The sequence below is a fragment of the Pholcus phalangioides genome, unplaced genomic scaffold (genome assembly GCF_987345545.1).
Source record: "Pholcus phalangioides strain wild (caught in Gottingen) unplaced genomic scaffold, Ppha-v1.0 ptg000003l_1, whole genome shotgun sequence".
In the NCBI taxonomy this organism is placed as follows: Eukaryota; Metazoa; Arthropoda; class Arachnida; order Araneae; family Pholcidae; genus Pholcus; species Pholcus phalangioides.
The window spans coordinates 8,182,480-8,204,592 of NW_028301596.1; the positions used below are offsets into that span (position 1 = coordinate 8,182,480).

Sequence of the window (22,113 nt, forward strand, 5' to 3'; positions counted from 1 at the left end):
GTTGTCATCCATAAACACAAATTCTGCGCCCATAGCACCCCATAAACAAACGTACATGTTGTTGTTCCAGAATGATGTCCCGATAAATTTGGACTTTCATGGTTCCGGTTTGAACATGCAGATCTGTTCTGGAACCCCGAATAATTCCACCCCAAACGAGCAATGCTGCACCACCGTAACGGTGTCGTTCAATGATGTTGTCTTGGTGGTAACGGGTACCTGGCGTTCTCCATATGAATCAGACTGCAAGCTAAACCTGGACTCGTCGGAAAACATCACACAAGCCCACTGTGACGATGTCCCCATTGCATGTTTTCTACTCCAGGCTAATCGCTGCCGACAGTGAGTTGCCGTGAGCGGAACACATCTGACAGGCCTGCGAGCATATAGACCAATATCTCCCAAACGTCTGTACACGGTTTGCCTTGAAACTGTGGTACCCGTGGCTGCAGATAGACAGGTCGGATGCTGTGCTCCGTCTGCTTCTTTTGGCAGTTACTGCCAAATACTGATCTTCATTCGGTGTTGTAACTCGGGGGCGACCTGTACTGTAACGTCTACTGACATTTCCGTTATCTTGGAATCGTTGCCAAAGCCTAGAGCCCCACTTGCCAAAGCCCCACTTGGGGCAATTCCAAGTTCCTCGGATACTTCCATTTGAGTACGCCCACATTCCAGGCGGCCGATAATTCTAACACGTAAAAAATCATCCACATGCGTCCTCTGTGTCATAACTACTTGCTTATGGCACTGAGCGCCTTACAGAACTCTTGTGAACAATTTTACTCCTTTGCCACCATTCCTTATATACCCCACCCCCTTACACTCTCGTCATTGTGACGGACTATCGCGACTATCGGCATCATCTGGTGGCCTCCTGAAATTTGCATATCATTCTTGCAGATGTGTGTGATAATTCTACAGGTGAAATTTTTTTTTTAGATTTCGATTTCCGTGAGATTCTGAATTATCCTTAATTTATGGACATGAGCGTAATATTCTTTTTCGTAATGCTGACGTTTTAACTGTTCGCCAGCTGTACTTACTTAAAGTTGCAATCACTCTGAACAAAAAACAATACCATTTGCCTATGCGCACTACAGTAAATTCGCGTAGACCAAATTGTATTTTTTCTATTCCACATGCACACAAAGATATTTTGCAAAAACACTTCATTTTCATAGCGCCAAGGTTCTTCAATTTAATACCTTATGAAATGCAAACAATTACAAATCTGCCTTATTTCAAAAGAAAGCTTAAAGAATATCTTCACTCAATAAATGATATTGAAATTTATTTTCACATAGTTCCATAACTGCAAAACTTATTAATCTACCTTTTAATGTCTATAATTGAAGTAGCACTCCGAAATCCAGCCACAATATGTACATTCATATATATTTCTCCCCCCCCCCTTTTTTTACTTCAACACATTATGAATATTTACTATTTAATTTCAGAATACTTGTACTACTAATTAACTCGATTTTGTATTCATGATTATTTGTGTGTGTTTGAATTTATATGTATATTTTTTCCCACGAAAAGTTCGTATCAGTTTTTGATTTTTTTTTTTTTTTTTTTTTTCATGAATATAACCCCATTGGCAGCCATTTGCCTCTTGGGTAGTGTTTTGAGAAATGTAACTGTTATTTAATAAAATAAATTGAAAAAAAAAATAGCAGTATAGCGCTTCATTTTCTGCGATAAGTGACTTTTCTATGATTTAAGCACGAGTTGGCAACTTTGCTTTTGGCATCATTTTTTGGTGATAACTGGCACTGTCCCGTATTTTGAATGCCAATATCCCGTATTTTTCTCCAGAAAATTGTAATCCTACGTAAAATGAAATTAATCTTGAAAAAAATATTTAAATTTATTTCCACTTTTCATTGATAAATGATAACGCAAATGCTAAAAGGTACGCTTAAGATGAAAGGGTAAAGATGTTTTCAATTTTTTTAAAAGTCCTTGATGTAGATAACTAAGGGTTTCTCGGTTTTAGCCCTCTTCCTCGACGCATTTAAATGGTTGATTTTGCGTAGCCACACCCCAAAACATATTTTTTGCAGCTTGGAACCACTGGGAATTATTATGTATTAATTTTAACTAGACCGGATAATCGCGAGCCAGATATTCATGAGTCTACTGTATCAGTTTTTAATCCGCCATCATCAAGTCTGTGAATTATTTCTCTTATTTACTTACTTTTTGTAAGTATTCAAAATATTAATTTTCCATTTCCACCAGTCCATGAGAATTTTCAATTATTATCGCCGGTCCACAGTTGTAAGAAGGTTGAAGAACATTAGAAAATTTTAAAGTTTTAGAAAATTTAAACGATTATAAATTAGTATGTAATATCAAATGAAAAAAAACACTAATTGTTTTATCAATTATTATTATTCAATCAACTATTTATAGAAGTACATCAATGATGAATATTGAAAAAGTTGTCATATATACACCGTATCTCATAAATTCGTAAATAGTTTAAAAATTCATAAAAATTGAAGGAATTTGTATATTTGGATATCGTTTGTGGAAAGTTTACACGAAAATAAAAACCATCACATTTTGTCTATATAGGGCACGGCACGAAAGCAAATCAGGAGCGATTGGACCTGTGACCCCTACTTCAATATCTTATGTGTCCGAAACGTTCGTAAAGATTGTGCCGGCAATTCGTGGCTGAGGTAAAACTACTTCCCCCCAATAGTGCTTTTACCCACCAATATCCGCATCGCACTGAAAACCTTATGTAAGCTCCAGTAGCTCCTTCCTAAAATACCGTAAACAATGGGTCCATTTCAAAGACCACAACTCTCCATCGGCCACCGTAAATTCTGGGACCCCTCAGGGATCGGTAATTTTCCCACTTTTCTTTTGTTCTTAATGTGTGTTAACGATTCTCCCAGAAACTCTTAACTACCACTAGACTTTCCGCACATAATTGCTGCTGTACCATAAATACTGAGTAACAAGAACTTCTTCAACGCAATCGCAATTCCATCTCCCAATGGTGCTCCCAGTGGAAAATGCCGCTCAACATTTCCAAAACGGTTCTCATGAGAATTTCACTCAAACTTTCACCTATCGAATTTTCATACTCTATTAATAACTCCTCTATATCCCAGGTTTCTCAATATAAATACCTCGGTGTTATTATTTCAGCAGACTTGCGCTGGGGAATAAACATATCGATTATATCTACCAAAAATGTCTCTCGCCGCAACCTTAAACATACTACTCGCGACTCCTCTGTTATTAAACCTATATTTTTCCAGTCCTCTCCTATGCCTCTGAAATTTGGGACCCCCCTACACTGCTAGCAATATCAAGAAGCTGGAATCAATACAAAATAAATCCGCCCTGTTTTATCTACGACAGTTGGTCCTCCTTTGTGTCTGTTTCCGAACTAAAATGCAAACTTAATCTTCTCCCTCTAAGTACTAGCCGTCTTTTCCCCCGATTAACTATGCTTTTAAAAATTCTCCATGGACATTTAAATTTCAACACCTCCGGTATTATCTCCAAGCCAACATATATCTTTAGCAGACTTGACCATCCACTTAAGATAAATCCTATCTCCGCTTCCACCAACTGCTTTAAATTTAGCTTCTTTCCGCATACTATAGCTAACTGGAACTTGTTCCTCGCCACTGTTGTTGATTCACGCACGCCATTTATATTTTCGAAAAATGTAAAACATTTTTTCTGTCACCATCAACGGCATTTTCATGTATAGGCCTTGGCCAACATTATTGTATAAATAAATAAAGTAGCAGGGAAATTCAGAAATGAACTGCTAATCATACACTCTGCATTTTGTATGACTCTTTATTTATGCATATTTCCAGTGATTTGTTTTCATGTAGCGCTCTCTATCAATAAAAATCTGAACTGATTTTTTTCTGTACTAAATAATATCCCCTTTCATGAGAATAACTTTTTTTGCAAACCGTATCACAAACTGTACCAATTCTTTCAATTTTTATGAATTTTTAACTATTTACGAACTTATGGGACACCCTGTACATTAAGGATTAGACCATTGCCAAGCTTATTATAGACGTTGTAAACTCTCGGGTAACACAGAAAATTGTGATATGTTTTGTTAAGTTTTGTTTTAGAATGTTAAATCGATTCAAATTTCATTCGTCCAGAATGTTTTGTGAATAATCATGATATGCATAGTTATCTGGCATTTGACACTGGGAGGAGTTCATGCAGTAATGAGGAGGCATTCCTTGACCGACACATTCGTAAGTATTCTGTGCAAAAGGCGGTCTTTCCAGAGAAACAGCATTATAGTCTAAATTCCAATACATTGCTTGCTCGTTTTGGATTTGTTCAGTAAAGCTTTGCTTGGCATGTAGATCTCTGACAAGTTCTGGATCATTCCCGTTCTCTACATGTGGTAATTTTCCATAAATCTGCTGGGGTCCGTGACAGCACATTTGCGAAAACTCGTTTCTAAATGGTTGTCCTGCATTTAAGACATCACAGTCTTTGAACTGTGAGTCAGCAAAATCTGAAGTGTGGCATATCGAGTCCACCGGAGAGATTGCATTCACTCTGCATTCCTCATCTTGTCTGAGAAATCGGTGATTATCCTCAGATAATTTCCTCTTTTTTGTCTCAGTAGCGGGTTTGACCTTGCTTCTTTTTGTCACAAGTTTACTCTTGTTTTTATGGCATGACTGATTCTTTGCATGCCGCCTAACATGCTTGTCCATGTTATTCCTAGCTCTAAAAGCCTTTCCACAATATTTACAAACATGTCTTTTCAGCCCTAAATGGAAGTCCAAATGAGAGCGATATCCACTTCGAGATGAATATGACATCCCACAACTTTGGCACTTGAATCTCTTATCTTTGCTGTGAACAAACATGTGTGATGACAATAATCTCTTGGTTCTACATCTCTTTGGGCAGACGCTGCACTTGAATGGTTTTTCCTTAGTGTGTGTCCTACGGTGCCCGATAGCTGATGACTGGTAGAGGAATGTGGCATCGCAAAACTCGCATTTGAATGGTTTCTCATCTTTGTGGCTCTTCATGTGAACAAGTAAGGCAGCTTTATACCTGTATGACTTCCCACACAACTCACAGACGCAGGGTCTCTCTGTCGTGTGGGCGAAAGAATGTCTTTCAAGTTCAGATTTTGTTTGAAATGACTTATCACACTTATCACACACTTTCAAGTCGCAATCATCATATTTGTGCACCTTGAGAATATGTCTGTTCAGAGTTGCCTTGTTGCAGTATTTTTTCTCGCAGATATGACATCGGTTTGGATTTTCACTGCTGTGGCAAGCCTTGAAAATAAATTAAATAAATCACTGTGATGATAATACTTGTATAATTCAATTTCATACAATGCATTTGTACAGTTGCCCCTAGCTTCAAAAGCCCTATCTACAGTGAGAGATTTAATTTTGTGTACAGAGATGTATTTATCAATGGGCATGAAGGTCAGAACTAGAGATAGATTGTTTTCTCAACTCTCAACATGTTTTCACAATATATGTTTCTTAGGTTTTTTTTACATTTTATTTCATTCTTTTCATTCTTACAAAAATTCAAGAGGACGAGGGAGAAATCAGCCAAGGGGTCAGTAGACCCATATTGGTTGACAGAATGCAAATTCACGATGAATATTAATAAACACAACACAAATATTATTAACTATCATCATAATGACAAAAAATAACATTAATGAATGTATAGTTTGTTAGTATAAGAAGAAAATCAAATGTCTATAATACAGAACATTTATGATTAAAGTTTCCATAGTCTGAGAATGTGTGTGCGTGTGTGGTTTTTCTCAAAAACTACTAACCCAAACATAACCAAAAATTTTCAGGATATCTTAATGCAATCATGGGAGAGAGAATTATGCAATAAAAAAATTGTTCAATTTTCGTCCACCAGGCAAAAAAGTGGTGCTTTTTATTACACTTTATTTTTCCCTTGGTCCATATTACATGAGGAAAGGGGGGGGGGGGGGCAATGGGGAAAGTGGAGGTAATGGGTTAAATTTTAGTTTTTGATTTTTTTTGTAGTGCAAGAAATTTAATTATTATTATTATTTTTTTTTTTTGGTGCTTATGAAATTCAATTTTCGCTGTATCTCAAAAACTAGAGCCAATCTAACAAAACAAATGCCAGGTTCAAAATAACTAAAATCACTGAAATATCTTTGTCAATGATTTACTGCATTTATTTATAACACACAGTTTCAATGTGATTTGTGTGCTGCTAATGGTATTACTTCTGATTTTCTCTGATTTTCTGCCCTCCCTGCTCTTTTCTGAGTTCCGAATATGTATACTACCTTGCTCCTCTTTGAATTTCTGTCTTTTTTGTTTCTAAAATTTCTTCTAAATTTCCCATTTACCTCTCCGTCTTTTCTTGAATTTCGACTTCTGCCTATTTCTAAATTTCTGTTTTTCTTACCCTTTTTTGAAAAGGGGAAACAATTTTAGATTGCTTCAGATTGCTTCCCTTGCCCTCTTTTCTGGATTCCTCTCCCCTTTTTACTTGAACTTTCTTCAGTTTCTGCAACCCCCACTTCCGAATTTCTATCCCATCTCCTCATCCTTTATAGATTTTCTGCCCTTTCTCTGCAATAACTCACTAATATACCAACCACCACTTGTTTCTTCTTAGCGTACTTCCTTGCATCTCTAATATAGGCAGCATCTGTTTACCCCAGCCCCACCTCCAGTTGTTTTAAAGCACGGGCAATGACGCATGATTAAAAATTTCAAGAGTAAGTATGCAAATTGATAAGTAGGAATTTCCAGCCAGATGGGAGGCCCTCAAAAAAATCATTTTGCGCAGGAAATCCAGGATTTTCTTAAGACGTGATCTGGAAGTTTTGCCGCCAACATTTTGCCCCTGGAGATTTCGCTTGCTCTGAATGTATGAGTGACAAAGTAAGTAGCTGTCTATGTGAATGAAGAAGTGATTGGGCAAGTGACCATATTGGTGGATGGGTGAGTGACTATGTGAGTGATAATTTTGTGATCAAGTTAGTGATCATGTGAGTGACCAAGGGCATAACCATGAGTGATCACGTTGGTGACCATGCGAGTGACCACACTCACTTCTTATAACAGTGATACCTCAGCTAACAAAGTTGATTCGTTCCGAAATCATGTTCATTAGCCAAAACGTGATTTCCCATGGGTTTCTATGGAAAATTGTTTGATTTGTTCCTGCTTTTATCCAAACTTTAAAGTTTTTTAAAACACTAAAGAATGCTATAAAAAAGACAAAAAACTGATTGAATTCTAAAATGAATAGCTTCCAAATTGTATAAATGAAAATCTTCAGGAGGATGAGATACCAAAGATTTTTTTACTTCACATTATATATGTACAAAAACACCACAACCTTTAGTCTACTATAAAGCTTGTGTTGACACAACACAATCGAGTTCATAAGTGTCCCCCCCCCCTCATCTATTTGTGATTTGGTCAGCTCATTTCTGTGTCTGATACATGAAGATGGAGGAGATTCTGGGAGGATCTCCTGGAATGTCTACTGTCCAGCTTGATACTAAAAGTAGTGCACTGAAAGAATGAATAATAAACAAAATTATAGAAGAGCATTAAGATATTTACCATGTGGCTTCTGTATGAATATCTCCATGCAAATTTTTTATTGCAAATATTGCATTGCAGATGTTTCTTGCCTGTGTGCTTACTGAGATGTTCGTTGAGACGGCCACTGCTAGAGGCAACATGATCACAAATAGCACAAGGGAACCTAAGAAGGAAAGAAAATTAAAATTTTGAATGCCTGTCAAATAAAGTTTACATTTCACATGATATATGCATATCAACTTCCCTCCCTCTCCCCCCCCCCATGTTCACCCTCCAAAGCAGAATGTACTGAGGAAAGTAAGGAAAAAAAGAACACTTTGTGTTTTCTTCAAAACTATGGAAGTTTTTTACTCTTAGAACATTTTCAGTCCGCTGAGGGCTCACTACAGAGCAACGCAAAACATTTTGCTTTGGGAATGTACACCATTGAAACCTGTACGTAACTTTTCGTTTCATCGCAGCATTTAAATACTGACGTCATATCGATAACATTTTCACTTACATATAAATTTGAAAAGACTCACCCTTTAGATGGTTTTATTTCTGTTTTTACTGGATGATCTTGAAATGGTTTCGCCACATCCTTGACCTCTGTGACCTCATCTTCACTAGCTTCACAATTTTTGACACAAGGGCTACTCTCAATGCTCTGCGTCGAGGATCTGGAAATGAAAATATATCTAGTAGAAAGAGAAATTAGTAGCACTAAATATTTTTTATTATTTATAATATATCAATTATTCCCTCTTAATGTTGGAGAATAATGAATATTTTCGCAAAACATTATTCCAAAAACATGCATTCTTCTTCTTTGAAACAATATACGTCATACTAACTCATATTTATTTTAAATTGAAAATATTCAACTCCAAACGCTTATGAAACACACTATAAAAGGCCTACCACTCAAATGAACATCAACATGTTGCCATATCAAAAATGTAAAGTTAATGTTCTTTATATATCAAAATTCTTGAGTCACGAAGACTTATGCATAGTGTCTACTACTAGTATTTAACTATACATGCACCTCGTACACATTTCTCCGCAGAATTTTTAACAGATCGGTACATGCCAGAATGTGTGGCCTCTAATGTATTTATGCTGCAAAAGTTGTGATTGTCTCGTGTTCTTGTCGGTGCTGCCGTCTGTCTTTTATATTTTGGTGTAAGATGATAAATGCTTGAATTTTCATTTTACATTTTATGTAAGTATCATGTTGCAGAGTAATGTGGATGAGGTGCATGTCTGGTTTAGTAGTAGCAGTATTATGTTGTAGGTCTACCTGCTCTCTGCGGAGAGACTTTCAAGTGAGAGACCGACAGACCAGACACGACCCAGGCTCTGTCCCTCCCGGGATATAAGCAACAAGTGAGAGACCGGCTCACATTCGAACCTCAAAGTTGGAAATCTGTAGAAAACTAACTGCAGCTGACCACACTGTGACACCAATAGGGTTTGAACCTGGATCTTCGTGATCCCCACACAATTGCACACTAGCTTATTTCTTGGGACTAGATCAGGAGATTTCCAATGTAAAGTTTCAAGCAGAATACTTGATAATTATGAAGCTGCTCCACAGAGCCCTTGATGATAACGAGGCTGTTCTATGGAACTCAGACAAATCTTCAGATATTTATCCAAAAAAGTGTGTCCATACTGCCGTCTCAACAGCATCATAGCTCGAGGACAAAATGAAAGAGGGCTTGCTGTTAGGAACTATCGAGTCGATTCCGACTCCTGGTGACTCTATAGATCATGGCTCTCCAAGCAGGTCTGTCATTCACGGCATGTCTCAGTTGTTTCCTTCATTCCTGTGCTTTGCAACATCTCCTCTATCAATCTGGAGCTCGGTCTGCCTCTTCCTCTTTTTCCTTCCATTCTTCCAAGAATTATAATTTTTTTTCTAGTGAGTTTTCTGTATGCATCATATGACCAAAGTAAGACAGTTTCTGTTTAGTGACTGTTGCTTTTAGAGAATAGTCAGATCCTCTTCCAGCACCAAAATTCAAAGGAATCAATTATTTTTTATCCGCTTTCTGCAGTGTCCAGATCTCACATCCATACATTAAGACAGGAAAGACCAACACATTTATAATTCTAATTTTTGTTTTCATTGAGATATCTTTGTCTTTCATTATTATATTAAGCTTTCTCATGGCTGTTTTACCCAGAACTACTCGTCTTTTTAATTCTTCTGTGCATGTTCCCTCTTTTACAATTCTTGATCCTAGGAAATCAAATCTGTCCACAATTTCAACACTTTCGTCATTTAGTTGAAAACTGTGAATATTTGCTGTAATCATGATCTTTGTTTTTTTATATTTAGGTAGATTCCAAGCTTCTCACTTTCTGTTTTTACTCTTGATATAATGTTCTTCAGATTCTACCATCAGAGTTGTGTCATCAGCATATCTAAGGTTGCTGATCACTCTACCTCCGATTCTAACACCTGCTTCCAATTCCTCTAAATCTGATGCTCTCATTATATTCTCCATAGAGAGTAAATAAGCATGGGGGAAAAGAATGCATCCTTGCTGAACTCTTTTTTTCAATTCCAAACCATTCAGTTAAGCCATAGTTTGTACTTGGTTAATATATAGATTTATGATCAAGCAGACAAGGTGATTAGGCACTCCCATTTTTCCAAGAATATCCCAAAGCTTATCATGATCAACACAATCAAATACTTTTGTTTATTATCCATTTATCCATCTTATTTTGGCAATTTGGTCTCTAGTTCCCCCTATTTTTTCTGAAACCTGCTTGCTCTACTGCCAGTTCTCTCTCTATAATGGTTTTGAGTCTTTCCTGAACAAATTTTAGTAATATTCCTGGCATGTGGATTGTTCTGTAATTGAAGCATTCTCTAAGATCACCTTTTTTGTTTAATGGGTGTGAATATAGATCTTTTCCAGTCTTTGGGCCACTCTATTTTCTCCCAGATTTGTCGACATTGATAATATTTTCATCTGCCTTTTCCAGAAACTACGCTAGAATATCGTCCATACCTGAAGCTTTCCAATTCTTTAGTTGATTTGTTGTCTATCTGACTTCGTCCTTTGTAACTGGTAGTTCATGATTCATTTCTATATTGCTATTTATTATTGCTATTATAGTTGGGTTGAGGTTTAGCAACTTCAAACGCCACAGAATTAATTTTTTTCAGTGAATTTTAATTTCATGTTTTTGTGATTAAAAAAAAAAATTGTTAGTATCTGTGAACTGTTTATTGAATTTTGTGTAGATTAGTCCAATTTATAATGTGGATTATAGATTATTACACGTGTATTTGTGTGCCGTAAGGATTTCTTTCCTGATTTCTTGCATAATTGTTGTGCCACGAAGGAAAGAGGATGGGGGAACCAGGTGAGGGGTTAAAAAAAAGAGCTTTTTTTATTTCCCTTCCTATATTATGCCTCAAGTTGGCACCCATAACAGTGGTGTTAAACTTCATTTTCCCGTACCTGAATGATAGTGTTATCATTTGGGTACTATTATCACTTTCAAAATCATGGATTTAACAAGCGGCGTTGATTGTGCTAACGGACGCTCCCTGTAAACAAACACTTTTTGAGGACTGAGGAAACAGGACTTTTTGGTGCATTTAACCATATATTAATGGTTTCTCCCTGTAAACTGACACTTTTGAAGTATGTGAAACTAAGGCCTCAATGTATTTTGTTATGCATAACACACAGACACTTCACGTTAGAGAACAAAACATTGTCCCATGACGTTCGTTATTAAGAGGTTCCACTATTCCACAATATATTTTTTGGCACCAGGGCTATCTTAACACGTGGGTTGGGGCACTGCCCCCCCCCCTCCCGATGACTTAGCAGTTAACATCAATTGTGGTAGAATTTTAGGGGCCCTCACACTGTTAAGATAGCCCTGGTTAGCCCATATAAATTAATAATACTCCAGATAATAATTTAAATTTGAAATCATTTGGATTCTTTTTTCAGAATCTAATGAGATAAAGACTAAACATGATGGACACAAACAAAAACATGTGAAAGTCTGGTCACTCCGCGTGTTGGCCAGATCATTTCAGTCAAAGTCCGAAGTATACCAAAAGCTTCATTGCTCTTGGCTTTGAGCGGCCAATTCGCGGACTGGCCAGACTTCGAAAACTGGTATCAACTAACGATTTTCGTATCTCAGTTGAGGGATCGGTTACTATTTCCTCCACATAATCCGGATCATCGGGATCATTCAAGTGACAAATGCCCTCAAACATACCAGAGAAAACTGTATTATCGAATTTGATTCGTTTCTACTTTTTTTTTATGTAAAAAAAATCGAGTAATACGAAGCGAAAATTCATACACAACAAAAAATTGTGTTTGTTTACTTAAGTATTGAACGGCTGTGACTTACCCATTTCTATCTGAGACATTTTCATCAATCTCGAGTACGGGACATGCCAATAAATACTGGACGTATGGTAACTGGAAGTTCTAAGGGGTGCGGATAGGACAGTTTATCATAAGCGTACTGTGATTACAACAATTTTTGAAGCACTATTATTAATTCAATGTTCTGGAGAATAGACTACATCATTTTAAGACATCGATCTAAAATATGTGAAAAATTTCTAAAATGATCTGCCATAGTGTTGGTGCTGCCATCTACTTCCAAAAAAGTACGTGACTCATTTGGTGATGATAGAATTCTGATCAAGGGAGCAAAATTTTCATTCACTTCAGTTCGTTGCAAATATAACTCCCACAAACTAAACTGTAAATCCTGTTTTGTAAAATTAGTCTGGAATAATAACAGAAAAATGTCAGTACATTCGAAATTACGGAAAAAGCACGAGAATGTCCCGGGAAACATTTATCATATGGTCACATTTATAATTAGGATGAAGAACGTCAATTTTCGGGGATAAAAGAGCTAGTAATCTGACAATTCCTTAACAAAAATTGTAAACAAAAACAAACTTTCACTCAACTTATGTTCATTGAAAAAAATTGAACATGTATGTGAGGTTACTCGGGCGAACGTTGTTCAGCCACAACTTGGTAAATAGTTTCGTAATGAAAATAGTTAGACCTCGCTATAACGATACTCGATATTACGATTAATCCCTCTACAACAATATTTCTCCATGCCTTGTTTGGGAACGTCTATATGTCTTGTATATTTAAGCCAGGTTTTCCTAAGAAAAAGTTTTTTTGCGCCGCGTGAACTGAACTGGATCATTTCGCGTCGGCAGAAACGTGTTACATAATCACGCTACGCTTTTGTGTTTCCCTAGCGTGGCGCATTAGCTCAGTGTGGCTGTACAAGTATATACACCTGGCAACAGCTACTCTGTCGTCTGCATGCTCCGGTTTGAAGGGGATCGAAAGAAAACACAACGAAATGAAGAGAAGATCGGTGAAACGTGGTTTTCATACACTTAACTCATAGTTTTGAAAATAGATGGCAGCACTATAACAAGCATTACACAGAAACAAGCTTCGCATTAGGTTCACAACATGTACACGCACATTCCAACGAATACTCGTTTGCTAGAAGTTTTGGAGAGGGACATGGACAAGGTGCACGTTCAGGGGGTTGGACAAAATAATATGAACACCTGTGAAATGAGACAAAACCTTTATTAGGCTGTCATTACCATCGGTTAGTTACTTCTCCAGACACGGGTGGCCATTTTCATTACTATGGCCCCGGCTAGACGGGCTCCAACAATCATGCCTCTAGCAAAATCTGTGAGGAAAGCCATAGTGAAGTTTTAACGCCCCAATATACTATTTCACATCTGAACGATATCACTGTTATGACGAGACGTGTGCACATTCTCGCCCGCTAGATGTCACTCTTCCACACTAGAGGGCGGGAGTATACGACAGGTTCCCTCGAGTGTTGTCTCATTTCACAGGTATTCATATTTTGTCCTACCCCTGTATGGTTCAGTAGTAGTAGATTACACAGAAGAAATTACAGTGTTAATATATACCATAAGGCAGGGGTTCTCAACCACCACCTTTCGACCTGTGGTGCCCCTTATCGTAATTAGAACTTATCTGTGCTGTTCCCCAGAGCAGTTCAACAAAGAATCTATTCAAAGAACCTTTGTCAGGCTGACGTTCTGTGGCGCCTCTGACAAAAGTTGGTGCCGCACAGTTTGAGAAACACTGCCTTAAAGGGAATTTATACCTAAACTACAGAAACAATGATTGTCACAGATTTGAAGGCGAACTCATTGAATGAGGTTTGGTTTCTGAGAGAAAAATGCACTAAAGCTTCAAGATTTAATACAGCTCATTTTATTGTGTTATATTTATTATAGGGGTCGTTTCGATTTGCTGGGAACAGTCGAATTTGGCCAGATGCATCTCATGTCCCCGAGCTCAATGAGCCGCCTTTCAAGAAGTTCTACCAGGCTTATTACAGCGAAACCAACGGTGTGGTATATGATAGAAAGCCGATGAAAGTGAGGTGCACGAAAGGGAAAATATATTATTGGTGTTCTTGCGGGCAAAGTCGAGACCAGGTGAGTATTTGGTTTTTGGTATGTATATTTCAAGAGCAACAGGCCTACAAACAGTAAAAATATTCAGTCATATTTCACTCACTTTTCCTCTGGAATATAGATGGCAGCACTGAAAAATCAGACACAACACTAGACAACACATGCAGACTGATAGGTAAACGCATTTACACTTCCAGCACTACTCACTAGTAGTAAATTGCCTATAGATGGCGATAGACCTGAGTTCTCGGTGTGAAAGAAAGGTATGTATATTTATTTATGGTTTTTTGTGGTTCCCAACTTCGAGAATGCGAGCCAATCTCCCATAGTCAGAGATAGACTTGAAAGTCTTGCGGGGGGGGGGGGGGGGGGGCATGATGATGATGATGATGTGAATTCATATATACGCAAATACATTAGATCAGTCAGCCCCCGTATCTCTGCCCATGCGATCTCCCCATTAGAAAGTCTCTAAACAGGACAATGGGCCTACAGCAGTGCAATTATTCAATCATTAAACTTCATCGATAGTTAGAAAAATTGATGGCAGATGGCAGTACAGAAACAGACACTAGGTTCATGGCACTTACACACACAGCTTTTAGCATAGGCCCATAACAAACATTTCACAGTAACAAACTTCACGTTACGTTCACAACACATGCCTGCACATTCCAGCATGTACCAATTCATTAGAAGTGCTGCAGAGGAATGTAAACGAGATGGTGCATGTGTGGTTTAGTAGTAGTTATTCCTATTATCTGCACCGAAATATTATTGTCGAATATGATATGCACTGCTTATTATTGTTGCGCAAACAGGGTGCATTCACCCTAACCCTAGTTTTAGGCGAGGAAATAAATCATTTTATTTCCTAAAAAATAAAAGAATTAATAGTATAGTAAAACCTTTCTAACAACAGCCACTAACGGGACCGTGAAAATGTGGCCACTATTGGGAATGGCCGTTTTATTTCTGAAAAAAAAACAACTAAAATTTGTGATCCTGTGTAACATGTAAAATGATAATCCATTCTGTAATTGATTACAATAATTATATTATTGATTATAGTAGAATGTATGGCTATATTGATATTGTAATATTGTAATAATTGTGTGTGATTAATCGATAGAGGGCTGTGAATGGGGACGGGTGATCAGGCAGATCCGGCTCGTGCACCAGACCAGGTGATGGGGGGGTTGCAAATTTTACCCTTTAAACTCTAAAACATTTCGAGGGGAGTGCTAAAATGTGCGATTGCCCTAAGCAGGGGCGTAGCCAGAAATTTCGTTCGGGGGGGGGGGGGGACTAGTGACAGAACAATGGATTTGGCCATCTTTTTCCCTTTTTTCGGTCATTTTCTCACATTTCGGGGGGGGGGGGAGGGAGGACCAGACCCCCCCCCCCCAAGTCCCCTCCTCGCTACTCCCTTGGCCCTAAGCATATGGTTGCAGCCCTGTTAATCAATCTACAGTGCTATTTTGGCATCTTAAAATTTTATGCTTGTAATTCTGAGGTAGAATCAGAAACGACTCATCACATTTTTTATCTTCATTTCTCTTATATTTTTATCCTACTATATATATATAATGACATGTCCTGATTCACTGACTGATTCATCATCGCCAAGCCGAAACTACTGAAGTTATGAATATGAATAAGAAGGGGTTTCCCAAAATTTGACCCCTAAAATGGTCATGGGGAGGGGGGGGAGGAGCTCAAAAGTTACATGGGCAATCATCGCTGAGCCGAAATAGCTGAAGCTATAAATATGAAATTTGGTTGGTAGTTTTATTTTGTAATGTAAAAACGCACTAATGAGGGATTTTTCAAAATTCATAATGTAAGTGGGGTTCAAAAGTTATATGGAGAAATCATCGCTCAGCCCAAGGCTATAAATAGGAAATTCATTCGGTATTATATTTCGTAAGATAGAGACTCGTCACAGAAAAATCATGCCATTAAAAAACCGCTGGAGCCATCTATATTTATGAAATTTGGTCGGTAGTTTTATTTCATGACGTTAAGACTCACCAAGAAGATTTTTTCTTCAAAATTCGGCCCCTAAAGTCATCATGAGGGGGGGCTCAAAGGTTATATGGGACAATCATCACTGAGCCGAAATTGCCAAAGCTTTAAATATGAAATTTGGTCGGTAGTTTTATTTTGTAACATGAAACTTACTAATAAACCTACTAATTCATACTGTAAGGGGAGCATAACGGGGAGGGGGTTCAAAAGTTATATGGGATAATCATCACTGAGCCCAAACTGCTCGAAGCTATAAATATGAAATTCCGTCGGTATTGTATTTTATAATTTAGAGACGTGTGTGTGTGTGTGTGTGCGCGCGATGATGGGATTTCTGGAAATGTAACACCCAAGGGAGTCATGAGGGATTCAAATGTTATTGGAAAGAATCATCGCCAAGCAATTTTCAGATTACAAAATCCATGCGAGCGAAGCCGCTCATGGCAGCTAGTCTTGTATGAATAAACGTAGCAACACATTTCAGATCACTTGTGACCTGCCGTGCATTTAAAGATCATATGTGAAGCCTGCAACACCATTATAGATCACTTAAGTGTCTCTCCCCCCCCCCCCCACTGCCTTCAATGTACCATCTAGCATTTATACCCGGGGGGAAATTTTTTTTTTGGGGGTGGGGGAACTCCCTTGAAAATCAGCGTGAAAATTATTTTTCTCATAGCGATATGCATATATCTTTTTCTGACCATGTCCAAAGTGGTCGTTGTTCAGAGATTACCTTTAATGTTAAGTTCAGTTCCAACAAAATGTGCCCTTTGTTCGGAGGTGGTCGTTAGAGGAGGTTTTACTGTGTATTTTTAAAATCCGGTTAAGAAACGAAATTTCCAGCAGCGGTCAAAATGACCACTCGGTAGCTCTAATGTAAATGAAGGTCTCAGTGTTGTTCAGTACTTATCAGTGTTGGTCACTCCCCGTTAGCAGAAAAAAGTTTTCGCGGATGTCCATTATCGACAGGGCTGAACCTTGAATCCCGCAAACTACGCTGCCACAGAAGGCATCAACTGAAGGGGCCGATTTTTTTAGAGTGATAACTGGGGGGGGGGGGGATTTTTTTTTCCTCATCAAAATATTATTCGCTTACCAAAAAAATGCTCTGATTATTCAGAGAAGAGATTCCCATGTGTCACGCTAATGTTCTTATAGCATTTGGATTATTTTTTTCATTCATACAGATTTTTCTTTTTAGCCATTCTGCAATGGGTATTGTGTACTCCCGGAGATGAAGGTCAAACTCAGGCCTGTCACCTACAAGCCACAGGAAACTAGAGAATACTGGTTTTGCAACTGCAAACAGACGAAGAATAGACCTTTCTGCGATGGATCGCACCGTACAGAAGCCGTTAAAAATGCCAAGTCCATTTTGAAATAGGTTTCTTTGTAACATGTTTGGACATATATCATGTGAAGATTCATCGTCATGAGTAATTTATTTACTTGAGCATAAAGTTTACTCAAATAAACGTTTTGGTTCACAAATCTGAGCGTCATCTATTGCAAATTAAAACTGTGTTTTTATATATGAAGACATGAACTTAGATTTTTCAACATTAACAGAGTGTGCTCAATCTTTAGGAGAGTGCGGGCCACTTCATTGGTTTGAAAACGTGTCGCAGGCCACTTTAGCAACCCATAAATGTGCAGCGGGTCACTTGAGTGATCCATGAAACTGTTTCAGATCACTCAAGTGATCTGTAAATCTACTGCAGACAGGGGTGTTTGGTTTAAAACCACGTTTGTTTTTTTTTCAGAAAATCAAATAAGTGGCCTTAGCCAAAATGATTAATTCTTACCACATTTTATATTCTTGGGATACACTCCGATAGTATATCTTTAAATGGTGTAAGATGATATAAGTCGTTTTTTTCCAAGAAGTCTCATAAAAGTGGCCCGAATATATATATTTCTTTTTCATATAAAGTATCTTAGTTAAAAAGCCAAAAGAATTCTCATTTTTACCACGTTTTTTAACCTTTGGCTACATTCTGATGCTCTATCGTTAACAAATTCATGAATAAGGATATAAGGAATGCATTTTGCACATGTAAATGTAGTAATGTGTTATCTCACGGGGGTTGTTTTTTTCCCTTCACACAAAGAAGCAGCAACAGTAGTGACACCATTCCTGCTAGGGGCAGATGATCTTATAATCCAACAAAGACACCAGCTGTCCCTAAAGGACAAAAGACGTAGTTAAAAGACAAAATAAGTAGTTATATTACTAGTATAGGCCGCTGTGGTGGTCGAGTGGTTATAGTGAGGGACTCGCGATGCGAGGATCCGGGTTCGAACCCCACAGTGGTGGTCGGCTGAAGTTGGTTTTCTGTGGTTCCCAACTTCAAGGCGCAAATGCGAGCCGATCTCCCCGTTAAAAAGTCTCGCCACAGAGAGCAACAGTCCTACAACGGTAAATCATTCAATCATAACACTTCATTCATAGTTAGAAAAACTGGTGGCAGATGGCAGCACTACACACATAACAAGCATTACTGAGAAACAAAAAACTTCACGTCAGGTTTCACTACACGTACACACACATTCTCGCATGTACCGATTCGTTGAGGGTTCCGCGCGGTGCATGTGTGGTGTAGCAATAGTGGGTAGGGCCTCCAAAAAATGGCTCGGGGATCCATGATGTTCTTAAGTCAGCCACCTCGTTGGGCAATTTGCCTGTTGTGGCGTTGTATTTGTAGTATCTCACATTTTCTTTCCCGTAAGAAGTTGCACATCTCGTACCATATATCACCCAGTATTAGTGTTCAATAGCTTTTTTATACTTTCACCATTAAGCCCAGTTAATCAGGGTTCTACTGTGTAGTAGACACAGATTTATGAAAAATAATCAGCTGTATACAGGGTGATTATGATTAAAGTTTTGATTCCAAAACTATACAATAAGAACTGCTGATCAGAATGACGAAAATTAGCACGGATACTCCTGAAGCAAATGGAAATTTCTTTGGCAAAAGAAAAGAAAGTGCAAGTAGATGATGCTGTACTCTTGGCTAACAGTAGGCCTATAATCTATATGTTCAGCAACAACATTTCGGCATTTCAACAGCATCAGTGTGTGGATAACACAACTTTTGTCAAGATACCAGCAAAGCAGCTGTTGGAGAACCATTTTGACAATAACCTGGTCAGCCGGCTGCCAGTTCACCTGACCTTAACCCTTGCAACTTCTGGCTATGGGGAGGTACCTCAAATTTCATGAACAGCGGTTGGGTTGCAAACTTTGGTGAATTGAAATCTCACTCACATGACATAGAATCGCATTCACGTAGAATACGGAGGACAACATATTTAACATTTTTTGAGTAAGTTGTAGTTTTCTTTCATTCATTCAATTAAATTTCATTTTTGTGATGTTTCCCAGAATTATGAATTTGTGCAATGCTAATTAAGTTATCATTTTGCCCTGACTGGCTATTGTTTCTATTCTGCAAGCAAATTTCCCACATGTTGGGTGAGTACAGTGTCGTTAATTTTACATTTCTAAGTATTTTTTTCCCCCCTTTGCCATACAAAATTCCATTTCTTCAGGAATATTCCTGTAAATTTTGAAACGCACAGTGTTTTTTAAATCAGAACTTTAGTTACAATCACACACACCTTGTATATTGTAAATCATCACTAATTAATCTGTATTATTTTCAAACGCAAAGTAATTCATTGAGTTAAGCAAAAAATAATTAAATTGAAAAAGTTGGTTTTTGTTGAAATGTAAGAAATATTTATAGATTATAATTAATATGGGAATAGTGTTAATTACGTTAACAATCATTTTGTTTTAATTAGTTACACACAAGTTTGAATGATTTTCCAGAAATGTTATTGTTTTTAATGTTAATGCTATTTAAACCAAAAAAAACTCTGTGTTTTGGTATTTTTCAAACCTGTATTGTGGGAAATTTTGAGTTTTATCAAATAGAAAGAATTATTCAATTTTGTGATATGCTTTTCTAACGCTGAATACCATACTTGGCTAGGTATATTTTCGCCTATAAATATCAGCACATGTAATTCTGAATTTGTAGGGGAAAAACTTTCTCAAAAGGGAAATTTTGGTTAGATGAGATTAGTTATAGTAAGAGGAATTTTTGTTCATACAATAACTAATGGTTCGAAATAATTTAGACTGCATTAATACAGTCAAACCTCGTTAGTGCGTCACCCGGTTAACACGTCACCCCGCTTAATGGGTCACTTTTTGAAAGTCCCAATTGTCCTCAGGCAAGAATTGGCACAGCTATGGCTTACTCCGTTTAACGAGTCACTCCGCTTACTAAGTCATATTTTTGGTCTCCCAAGAGTGACTCATTAACGAGGTTTGACTGTACTTCTCATTATATTATTTTGCTAAAACTAATGTTGTTTGTGGAATGAGAAAATTTTAGGACATAATTTTTCGTTTTATAGGGGGCATATTTACAGTTTTTAAAGAGCATAAATGCATTTTCTATAGAGCATATTTTGGAAGTTTTTAGAGCATAAACATCCTAGCCTTATCGATTAGTTTGAATTAGCTGGGTTCTAGTCTGCCTTCTCCTTTGGGGGAAAAAAAGTTATAAAAAAACATTTTCATTGCATATAGACTCATTGCAGATTTGTCACTTCCCAATCAGAAGACAGATGGCAGTAAATTCACTTTACAAAGAACAAGTGTATATATAAGCGAGAAAACTGGTTGTGCGCTCAGAATTTCAAGAAGCGAGTTTTTATTTTTTAGAGGCTTTACAAATAACACACATATATATAGGTATGTATGTACATACATAACTATCTGAATCACAGGTACATAATAATTATACAAAGGTAAATCAATATCACAAATTGTCCGAACTTTGCTCTAAAATAAAAAGGAAAGATTAAACGGCAAAAAGTGTATGTATACACGCACAAGAATAAAACAGCCATTTAAGTAGAAAAAACTGACTATATGTGATTTTTTTTTTTGATTGACATATAAAAAGCTGCTGCGAAAGGTTTCTGTACTACATCTGAGAGAAACGCTAAACGTTGATTCGCATTACAGTTTACATACATAAAATACAGATAATTTACACACGTATAATAACTGTACACATATATTACCTTCCAATAAGTGCCCAGATGCCTACATATAAAGATAGTGGGTAGTTTTTTGTCTGAGATGTGCTTTCTGTTGGAATAGACGCCTCAGAGGGTAATAAAGACATGATTGTCTAGAATGTCAATGTACTTATTCCCTGGGTCACACGACTGTCTCGGCACAAAAACCACCCACTATTGGTATACATGCAGAGGTCTTGACAATTGTTGTAGGTAGTGTATATCATTATTGGATTCATATAACGGGCAGAAAACTGATGTTATTTATTTGTCATGCATCTTTGACATCTATGGAATCAAGATCAGAGTGGTTCTTGAAAGAAAAATTCCATGTGAACAATATTAAAGTTAACGATGCTCCATCGTCAATGAGTCGTTGGCATAAACAAAATAAAGATCACGGATGTACTTTAGTCACATGGTAGTAAATTGTCCATGGTAATAGAGTGGAGTTGTGCTCGGTGCTGAAAAAAAGAAAAGGAAGCACTTCCGCGTGTTACTGATTGAACATTGACCTTGGATCTAGCAATATGCTGTCATGAAAAAATAAAAAATCTCGCTATAGCGAGTAACAGACTTTTGCAATGCACACATTAGAACATTGTTTCCCAATCTGTGGTCTGCGGACTCCGGGAGGACCACATATACTTTGTAAGGGGATTTACAGGATCATATTTTCCATTTACTATCATTGCACATTTTGTGCAGTAAATTCTAATTTACCCAAATTTGTACAAGATATGCTAATTATAAAAAAAATAATCAATACATTTTGTATCTTTTAAGGTTGGGCATGTTCTTACAAGGGTAAGGCTTTGGAGAGGGGAAAGAGATAATTTTTTTTTTCTCGCATGATAAATTCACTGCAGA

The 22,113-nt window shown here is 37.4% G+C and overlaps 2 protein-coding genes across 3 annotated transcripts; one reads left to right on the top strand and one right to left on the bottom strand.

Moving 5' to 3' along the window:
• Nucleotides 1-2,538: 2,538 nt before the first annotated feature.
• LOC149087997 (uncharacterized) lies at nt 2,539-11,995 on the bottom strand. Its single transcript, XM_089243541.1, has 4 exons — nt 11,771-11,995; nt 8,141-8,278; nt 7,635-7,779; nt 2,539-5,321 (listed from the first exon to the last, which is right to left on the bottom strand). The coding sequence occupies exons 1-4, from the start codon at nt 11,860-11,862 to the stop codon at nt 4,155-4,157; spliced, it is 1,542 nt and encodes a 513-aa protein (XP_089099667.1). The 5' UTR covers nt 11,863-11,995; the 3' UTR covers nt 2,539-4,154.
• Nucleotides 11,996-12,531: 536 nt separating this feature from the next.
• LOC149087998 (CDGSH iron-sulfur domain-containing protein 3, mitochondrial-like) lies at nt 12,532-17,631 on the top strand. Of its 2 annotated transcripts, none has more exons than XM_089243554.1 (3): nt 12,532-12,649; nt 13,924-14,127; nt 17,342-17,631. In XM_089243554.1, exons 1-3 carry the CDS (start codon nt 12,605-12,607, stop codon nt 17,522-17,524), a joined length of 432 nt encoding a protein of 143 aa, XP_089099680.1. In that variant the 5' UTR covers nt 12,532-12,604; the 3' UTR covers nt 17,525-17,631. The 2 variants fall into 2 exon arrangements, with proteins under 2 accessions (XP_089099680.1, XP_089099687.1); XM_089243561.1 differs by lacking the exon at nt 12,532-12,649 and adding an exon at nt 12,874-13,007.
• The last annotated feature ends 4,482 nt before the right edge of the window (nt 17,632-22,113 follow it).

Bases quoted from the DNA above. Each gene is read 5' to 3' on its own strand.
- LOC149087998 (XM_089243554.1), top strand. From the start codon at position 12,605: ATGTATGTGAGGTTACTCGGGCGAACGTTGTTCAGCCACAACTTG. The intron at 12,650-13,923 runs GTAAATAGTTTC...TATTTATTATAG, and splicing joins CGTTGTTCAGCCACAACTTG to GGGTCGTTTCGATTTGCTGG. The intron at 14,128-17,341 runs GTGAGTATTTGG...TTTTCTTTTTAG, and splicing joins GCGGGCAAAGTCGAGACCAG to CCATTCTGCAATGGGTATTG.
- LOC149087997 (XM_089243541.1), bottom strand. From the start codon at position 11,862: ATGTTTGAGGGCATTTGTCACTTGAATGATCCCGATGATCCGGATTAT. The intron at 8,279-11,770 runs GTTAGTTGATAC...TTTCATTTCCAG, and splicing joins TCAACTGAGATACGAAAATC to ATCCTCGACGCAGAGCATTG. The intron at 7,780-8,140 runs GTGAGTCTTTTC...TTTCCTTCTTAG, and splicing joins GAAATAAAACCATCTAAAGG to GTTCCCTTGTGCTATTTGTG.